General features: G+C 38.5%; 1 protein-coding gene across 1 annotated transcript in view; it reads right to left on the reverse strand.

Annotated features, from left to right (window-relative positions):
* Window positions 1–1536: 1536 nt before the first annotated feature.
* gpr108 (G protein-coupled receptor 108) overlaps window positions 1537–9144 on the reverse strand; it is a 12992-nt gene continuing 5384 nt past the window's right edge. The window contains exons 8-18 of the mRNA XM_014015829.1: window positions 8589–8690; window positions 8380–8513; window positions 7491–7566; window positions 7303–7376; window positions 7108–7225; window positions 6898–7028; window positions 5076–5119; window positions 4432–4481; window positions 4030–4113; window positions 3621–3742; window positions 1537–3151 (exon numbers count right to left, since the gene is read on the reverse strand). Coding sequence (XP_013871283.1) covers window positions 3064–3151; window positions 3621–3742; window positions 4030–4113; window positions 4432–4481; window positions 5076–5119; window positions 6898–7028; window positions 7108–7225; window positions 7303–7376; window positions 7491–7566; window positions 8380–8513; window positions 8589–8690 — 1023 coding nt within the window. The 3' untranslated portion in view covers window positions 1537–3063. The remainder of the gene's footprint in view (window positions 3152–3620; window positions 3743–4029; window positions 4114–4431; window positions 4482–5075; window positions 5120–6897; window positions 7029–7107; window positions 7226–7302; window positions 7377–7490; window positions 7567–8379; window positions 8514–8588; window positions 8691–9144) is intronic.

The following is a 9144-nucleotide window of genomic DNA, read 5'->3' on the forward strand; positions in this document are numbered from 1 at the left end:
AAGTTCAAGGGGTATGAATACTTTTGCAAACCACTGTATATATATAGTATAACCTTTAAATTGTATAGTATGTATACACACGCACATACATCTTTAACATAAGTCTCAATCTCAATAGAGGTTGAGATTTGGGCTGTTTTTTCTTTTTGTGGTTGGGAGGTTTTTACGTTGCGTTTGAGCTGGAAGCTGTCAGTTCGATCTGGCAACCCTGGTGGGACGTGCCCAGAACACCTCACCAGGGAGGCGTCCAGGAGGCATCCTGACCAGACTGCCCAAACCACCTCAACTGGCTCCTCTCGACGTGGAGGAGCAGCGGCTCTACTCTGAGCCCCTTTCAGATGACCGAGCTTCTCATGAGAGCCCAGATACCCTGCAGAGGAAACTCATTTCAGCTGCTTGTATCAGTGATCTTGTTCTTTCGGTCAGATGAGGGTAAAAACATACAGTAGATGCATGACTTGGTCAAACCGTCACCTGTTGAAGTAGGCCTATGTGTTTTAGCAAAACATCATGAAGCACTGAGCAGATTTTAATCAACCTCTTAGAAACTAAGACACACAATGGTTATTTTGAAAATCCATGACATTCGTTCTGGAGATGGTTTTTGAAGGTGTGGCGCTTCGAGCTGGGAGGTCTGTATATCTTTTTTCACATCCACCTCTTCTGGGAAGAGTCCAAGGCATTCCCAGACCAGTTCTCCATCATATCCTAGGCTGCCTTCTGTTTTACAACACCACCATTCCTGTTGGTTTGCTTTGACAAGATCACACTGTTTTAACCATTTCTCAAGCAGGTTAAACTTTGTGGAAAATAAAAATCAAGAGTGGCCCAAAAAGGTAAATAAAAATGACAACCGAGTATTTGTTTAATTCTAGCTTAAAAACATTTTGGTCAATCAATTTTAAAGGGCKTGTTTACTATTTATTTCAGCTGCTGACTCAAATGCAGACTTGCACTGATGACTGACAGGACAGCACTTTACTCAGACACTCATTTGGCATCCCTCCACCGTCTGCTTTACAACACTGAAGCCCATCTCATCAGGACTCTRTCGATAACTCAAACCCAACACCTTTCAGAACACCATTTTAGAAATGATAAATTTTACATAGATGTCCTCTAACAGCTTAAATCACTGATGACTGAGCTTCGTACACAGCACCCTGTTACCTGTCCATCTATATTATATCCATACCTCCTAAAACAGTTTCAAACGTTTTTAATGTGAAAGCTTTGGCCGATGTCCACTTATCAATTCTTAACATCGTAGTGAACGTGCACACGATCAGGTTTGCCCCATCTTTTCTTGTAAAGCACTTTGGTAACAAAACTGCCAACATATTCTTAATATTTTCCAATTTAGCTGCTGAACCCGCCATTTTTTCTGGAAAACGTCATGCTTCAATAGTGTTTCCAAAAAGATTGTTACAAAAAAAATCAAAAGCACAAAAGAGACATGGAGAACGACGAAGTATTTAAACTCTTACTTCAGAATTGTGCAAACGTTTGTTTCAACATCTGACCTTAAGGTTCAACACAGATTGAGAGCATTTTATTTATTAAAATTCATCCTGAGAACAATTTGTCTACAAACTGAACAGAGTATTTATGTACACAAGTGTGATCTGAGACCTTTCCAGAACTTCAGCTTTATTGTGACAGTTCAAACATACAGCCTTCTGTAAYGAGCAAAATGAACCCCCAAAAAAGTTTTTGAATCACCTTCATTAGATGTGTGACTGTTAACGTCTTCTCTTCCAAGTTTTTCTGGAGACGAGTTAACTGTTAACACCAGCAGAGCAGTCCTCTCTGGACAGATGTGACTCGGGTCAAATCTCAGTAGCATTGCTGTTTCCTTGCCTGAACCACTACAGAGAATGAAAACGGAACCGTCTGAAACGCTACTGGAATTTGCAAAGTGTACCACGCCTCTTTTTATATGAACAGCTTTTATTTACAAAGAACTACCCTTCAAACGATCACCTACACTTGGTATGTGCTGCCGATCTGTCATAAACCAAGAATTCAGTTATAGTTAAACGAATAAGCTTCATATCAAGAGCAAAAAAACTTAAAAAGGTAAAACCAGAAGCAGATAAATTACAACAAAAAAATCTGCGAGGTCACTTCTCTGTCCAGATTGGCACTGATGAGCCAAATAATTAAAATAAACGTGGCTGTCATCTACAAAACGCTGTTCCTCTGGTGATTTTTTTTAAGAGCCTGATTTGAACATTTTGTTTATTCAAAAAAGAAGTTCTTGTGTCACTGTTTCACAGAGAAGCATCACTAAGAAGCACTAATTTACAGCTGCAGTCGAAACATCAAATTACCTCTCCAAAAAACAGACACTTCTAGTTCACATATTAAAATATACAGTCTGTTAGTCAGTTATGTCTATATATTTCAATATACAAATCTGTGAAGAAAAGAAAAACAAAGTATGGCATTGTGTTCAGTTTCACGGTTAAAGGAAAATTATTAACCTTTAATTGTGGGAAAGAGACTTGCTGCTTAGAATTTTACATACACTAATAAGCCTTTTACCTGAGTATGGGCTATTGTCTCCAAAAGGAAAAAAAATTGGAGTTTGAATCTGGTTTATCTCTCACACACACATACACCACACATAGAGCTAAGAATCTCACAAAAGTATTGTTTTAAATAGCAGAAGTCAACACACTCAAAAGCAAGTCTGATGCTAAAATAATTATCATCTTTGGAGAAAAAAAAAAAAAAAACAAGAGGGAAAAAGGATTACAACAACAGAGCTCCTTTTTTCGTATCTCCACCAGTTCAAGTGACAGAAACCTTGTTTCTGAGTGGAGTGTCCACAAGAAATGAAGAGCATCCATCATCTTAAGTCTTTTTATGATTTGTTCTGTTTGTTTGTTGTTTTTTTTTTGCATAGCCAGACAGTGGGCATGACCTTTGCAGCCACCTGAAGAGTTTCAACAAGAGAGCTGTCAGTGGAAGCGGGAGGAGTCTTGGTCCATATGCACCCCAAAACCAGGAGGTCTGGGTCTGTTTCAGTTGGTCCCTCCCAAAGACGCAGCGTTCTGCTTACAGGGTGGGCTCTTTCTGGCGCTCGCGACCGTTAGASGTCTTCTTGACTTTGGTAATGCCCTCCAGTGCACCGGACTCTGTCACACTAGAGAATTAAAAAAAAAAAACAGAGCTCGTCTTAGGATCTTTTCAATTTAAATTAGATTTTTTTTGTCATGCTAGATAAAAAAAAAATCTTTAGTCATTAAATATATTTTGTTGTAAACTAGGAGTATCTAGGAGTGCAGAAATGCTGAATTGACTCTCTCTTGGTGCTGTGTAGACATCTTTATGTTCSCTTTGAGGTCATATTTTTCAACCTGTTCAGTTTTTTTCTATTTTCTGACAAATTATTTGCGACAGAACAGCCAATTTGTAAACTTGTTTTAGCACCACTATATATTCGTAAACCCCTCGCAAAACGAGTTGATCTGAGRCACATCTCAGAAGGGGTGGGGCTTCAATAAGGGGTAATTCAACTGAATGAYTTAAATGTGATAAAGACGTATTTAAAAGCYTGACAGGTCTCCTTTAAAGACCTGTAAAAGTGTGAAATCATCTGTGTGTATGCTTACACTTCATCCATCTCCACATCCTCTTCATCCTGGGGAAGCTGGAGGTACGGGTTATTGGACGCTGGTCGGAACTTGTAGCCCGTCAGCACGAAAAAGATCAAAGTGGACACTTCCACCAGAAACTGAAGAAGCAGGAAGTGAAACTCTGAATTAATATAGTCTCATAAATAAGAAATAATTTAAAGATTTGGCACCAGAACAATAAAAATTGATTATTTTACCCAACAATAGCATTCTAAACCATTTGAAATAAAGCAATAGGAATAAGTGGTGTCTAAATAGCCATACATTAGGACATAATGCCTCATTACTGCTGATTCACAGTGAGCTCCTGGATGTCTTTGACCTTCCCCCAAACAGCAGCTCTGCAGTAAAGTCAGACTGTTACCGTACACCATGGCTGCCTCACCTCATAGCACCACTGCCACTGAAAAGGCATCGTGATCTTCAGCAAAATGGCTATGATCCTCGTGAAGTAGATGTAGCACACAATCTGAAAACAGGACAATACAAACAACTTTTAACTACGGGGAAAAATATTTCTAGAACATAGTTTTTAATCAAACAAACTTTGGGATTAGTACAGCTCATTCTGTGGGCAAGTATAAAATCCCAATCATCTAAAAAAGGTCTAAATCTGAATCAAAACACTAAAACKTTCTTGCCAAATGTTACAGCTTCATACAAGCTAATGTTTAACAACATTTCTGATGTATGTTATGTTACAAATAACTGCTAGATCATTTAAATGTAAAAACCGTAACAAGACGGTGAGATCTTGTCAGGTGATTGACAGACAGAAATATCTCACCATCACGTAATAATGTCGGAAGAGCTTGAGCTTCTCCAGATTCATGGCAGCTGAAAGATACATGAACCACGTAGAGTAAACAACCAACAGCCTTACATAAACTTGTGGGTAAAAATAATGGGAAAAATAAATTTATTATCAGGGGTAGACATAACCATTGTTTAGGTTGTCCGAGACAACCTATTTTCATTTCGGAAAACCAGATCCTGTCTCTTGGTTGTCCGGTGGCTTGATTAAAGTTCTCTGCCGCGGGTGTCCATTTGTAAAAATGAAATGGAGAAAAAACTTGGTAAAACCAAACAGAACACTAAACTGTAACTTTTAATAAGGCCATGTACACACTATACTCCTATTTAAGTGAAAATGTTTGACCTATGAGTAGAAAGAAGCTTATGAATGATGAACTCTATTTCAAAGAAGAGAATGACGAAGTTTTATTCATGCAGCTCCTGTCAACCTGGCTAACTGAGAACAATTCTCAGTATATAATAAACTTTATCTACAAAACAATATATGTGTTAGATTACATTTTTCTTGAGATTCTTTTGGACAACCAAAAGGTTTTGCGGACAACCAGGTTTTGTCAATAGGTTGTCCGCTGGACAACCTGAAAAATTTCCTTATGTCTACCCCTAGGCTATTACCTTTGCCATCTGTACTAGAAGCTTCCTGTAGATGACGAATTGACCTGCAAAGACAATAATGGTTGACATTTATAAAAATATTTGCGCACTAAAAAGAAAAGTGCTTCCACGGTCAGTAAAGCTCTTCTGAGGTTCATTTTTCTTTGAATAAAAACAAATACTGTCCTATTTTGTAGAGTCTCAACCCTAAAAGGTTAAGAAGCTTAGTTATGGCTCAACTTTTGCCTATTTGTCTGGTTTAACCAGCTCCTGTTCTCCGTTTGGCATTTGGTACTAGTGCACATGCAATTTTACTGCTTCCTTATATTTATCAAATAGTTCAACTTTACCAATACACAAAACGATGCCACTAATTGCTGTGCTAGACTCAATGGGCCTCATGCAAGAACCGTTCGTACGCACAGATTTGTTCTTAAGTTGTGCGTACGAGTGATTTCGGAGAATTTGTGGCATTCACCAATGTTTTCGTATTCTAAGATTTTTTTCAGATTCGAACAAAATTCACGAGTGGTCCAGACCTGTCGTATATTTTACGAGCAGTCAGTCTGCTGTTATCCAGACTGATTTTCTTCACTAAGAATTTTATATTTCATTAGTTTGTAGATATTTCGAGTTGAAAATAAATCCCAATCCATAATTATGTTGACAATAGGCTATTCTGTTTGAACTGGAATTATCATTTTAAATGTAACTAACGATATGAATTGGTTAGATTAAATTAAATTGACTATTAATGCTGTTGTACAACACTACAATATTAATATGAAGATCTTAAAGTACAAACCAATTTAAATTATTAATTGAAGTTTGGAGACATTTTGAAATGTCTTTTTTCAGAAACACACCTGACACTTGCGACGGGGGGGTGACGGCTCTTCTTATGAATAAATGAAAACTAGTAACACGGTTGTTTGTACCTAAATTAAAAATAGTAAAACCGAAGCTGGACTAGAGAGATGAATATGATTTAAATTTTTATTTCTGACAGTATACGACCCACAGGAGACACGACTTTAACGGCACATTTCATTCCTCGGCTTTAGCAGCTCCTGTAATTCCACAGCTGACGCTGCTAAATGAACTGTCATTTTTAATGATTTGTTTTTAAGCTGGTTTTATAAGTTTTTTAGTGAGTTTTAATAATGTGATATTTTTATTTATTTGTTAACTGTATTTTACACTTTTATTTCAAGTTGCTAAAAGCCCATCTAGGGACGAGCATTGTAAATTAGCTCTGGCTATAAATGTTGTAGTGTTTAGTATTGTTAATATTTGACACTTGTCCCTATTCAAATAAAAAATAAATGAAATGAAAATGAAATAAAAATGACAGATTTTCTTTTTCTGATCCCTGAGAGCAGGACTTTCAATCTCCGAACTCGTAAAGTTCTTCTTTTTACTTTTCGCTGTCATTTTCATGAATGGACACTTCTTGATATCTGAGGCAGGAAACATAGCCTTATATGGTGTTTTTTTAGGGTGGTAATTATGCTAATCACCTCTCCGCGTGCACGAGCAGCTGATACACATTCATCATGTTTACGCAACTCATTTACACACTTTTCCTGAAGATAGAAGAGTTTGTTGAATCTGACGTGGCATGTTCRTACGAACCCTTTGTACGAACAAAAGTAAGAGAATTTAGGATAAGAATACGAACATGTTCTTGCATGAGGCCCATTACTCCTAGCTTTGCAATAAAAATATGTATCGTAACATGCCTGTGTTAATGCAGAACATGCCCAAACAACAAAATCAGTCCTAATTCAATTTTTTAGAAAAAAATAAAATAAAACATGCAAGACAGCTTGTACACACTAACCAGACGACAGGGAAAAGAATGGCTCCGCAGCAGATAAGGTCGACCAGAAAGAGGATCTCCTTCCACAGGTAGTACTCACTGGAGCCTTCCTCTGTAGACTCGATGATGATGTAGGCAACATTAGCCAGGACCTGAAGGACAACAGCTGAGTGAGTCAACACAATGATTCCTTAAACACACCAGCAACTTATACCTGATGTTTTTAAGTACCTGCAGAGGAATCACTATCATAAAAATCTTCTTCTCTTTGTCTGACAAAATGTATTTGACAAAAGCCCAGCCGGTGCCGATCAGTGCCAACGTGATGAACAGCAGAGCCCCTTTCAGCCTGATACAGACATCAATATAAACTCAGAGGAAAAACCCAACACTAATCATTTGGCACGTCCTGCAGAAGGTACTCACAGGTGTGTTATGTAATACATGACAGCCCAGCCTTCAATAGGATGCCCCTCAGTGTTGATGAAGTGAAAGTTGATCTGAGGGAAACAAAGTGCAGTTATCATTAAGCTACTTTTAATCCTTGTTAAAACTGTTGATAATCAAATATGGTGATAACAGAGGAAATGTAATAACGATGAAAGCTCTCTTACGCTGTGGAAAACCAATGATATGGATTTGGTGAACGCCAGTGCTGCCATCAGCCAGTGGATCTTGAACACACTGTACCTGTAGAAAAGCCCACAATGAGTTTTAATGGAAACTGGAAACTTTTAAAGGACTAGTTCAATATTCATTACAAAAATTTGTGTTTTGCAGACTCAAACTTCCAGATTACCTGAACTTTAATGTATTTAATTTATTATTATTTACTTTTTAAAACATGAATATTCACAGTTTCAGCAGATTTATCTGACTTTTAAGTCACTATGAGTAATGAATGTCACATTTAAATAAAGTTTAACTGGTGACTTTATTAGTTCTCTAGGGAAGGCTTGCCAGGGGAGGGTTAGCATCGGCACTCCTCACCACCTCGCTGCACTCAGAAATCAGACCGAAGCGGCCAAAACTTGTCTAAGTCCCGAGATACAGAGGCACTACTGAGGCAGGGTGCTTCAGGATCCCCTCTCCACCTCCATGCCTCTTCTGAATGGAACGAGGTGGTCAGAACACGCTTCAGTAACTGTATGGGGCCTTTTTTGAAAAAGCCTGAGTCTTAACTGCTGATGGGGTGTAACAGGCTGCGGCTTCTTTTTAATCTTGGTAATAATTGATAACTATAAGCATCTCAGTATTTTAACTAATAGTTTTAAATACTGAAGCTGAATATTCCTCCAAATGGTGTTTGCTGCAAGCAGTTCAGATTACAMTAGGGGACTTTTTCATTTTATTATCACATATGGGTGTTTTAACAACCACAGCAGATGTAACTCTGCAAATATTTCTACCACAAACAGTAAAAAGTGATGACGTATTCCTAAATCAGACACTTCAGCACAATGTGAAAAGCGTTTGTGCGTGCGTGCCTGCACGCACGTGTACCTGTGCTTCATCAGCGTGTACACCCAAACCAAAGCAGCGGTGAAGAAGACTCCAGCCATGCAGATATAAAGGCGAGACAATGGGATTTCTGCTGCAGACAGGTACCCTTCTGGATTCTTCTCTWTCACTTCCACCTGCAGCGGATACACTCAAATAAACATGTGCAATGCCTGAGATTTCATGTACAGAGACAAAGATGCTCTACTCACCGTGAACGAGTACGGCAGTTTGGCTGCATGTTCCCTGTTCCAACAGTAGTGGAACTTGAGGCTGTACAGACCCTGAGCCTTCAAACCGAACAACACGCGGAACTGTGGAAGACACAACAAAATGTTTTACGTACCAGTACAGCCAAGCTCACATTTTTAACACAGGCTTTTAGCTAGAGGGACGGTGAGCTTTGACCCAACAGCAAGCACGGACTGTAATTTTATGAAACCAGAAGACGACATACAGAATAAATTGCACCARGCTGGATAAAAAAGATGAAAAGCGATTTTACAGCTTCAGTTGCTGTTGTGTGTTGGTGGTACAATTTTYGATCCGTCTGTCCGTAACTTCACTTCATTTTCATAAACTTCTGTGAWCTGTGTGAACAACAGAGCTGCTTCATGGAAGAATAACCTCAGCTTAGCCTGTTAACCTTCGCGCTAGCGCCTACGCTATATTGCCTTTTATGTAATAGCTCAGCTCTAGCGCGACAAACAAGCTAAACTGAGGTCCTCCATCCATATTTTCAGTTGCAAGCTGTCATTTTTGTGTTCC

This window comes from Austrofundulus limnaeus, unplaced genomic scaffold, assembly GCF_001266775.1.
Source record: "Austrofundulus limnaeus strain Quisiro unplaced genomic scaffold, Austrofundulus_limnaeus-1.0 Scaffold135, whole genome shotgun sequence".
NCBI classification, from domain to species: domain Eukaryota; kingdom Metazoa; phylum Chordata; class Actinopteri; order Cyprinodontiformes; family Rivulidae; genus Austrofundulus; species Austrofundulus limnaeus.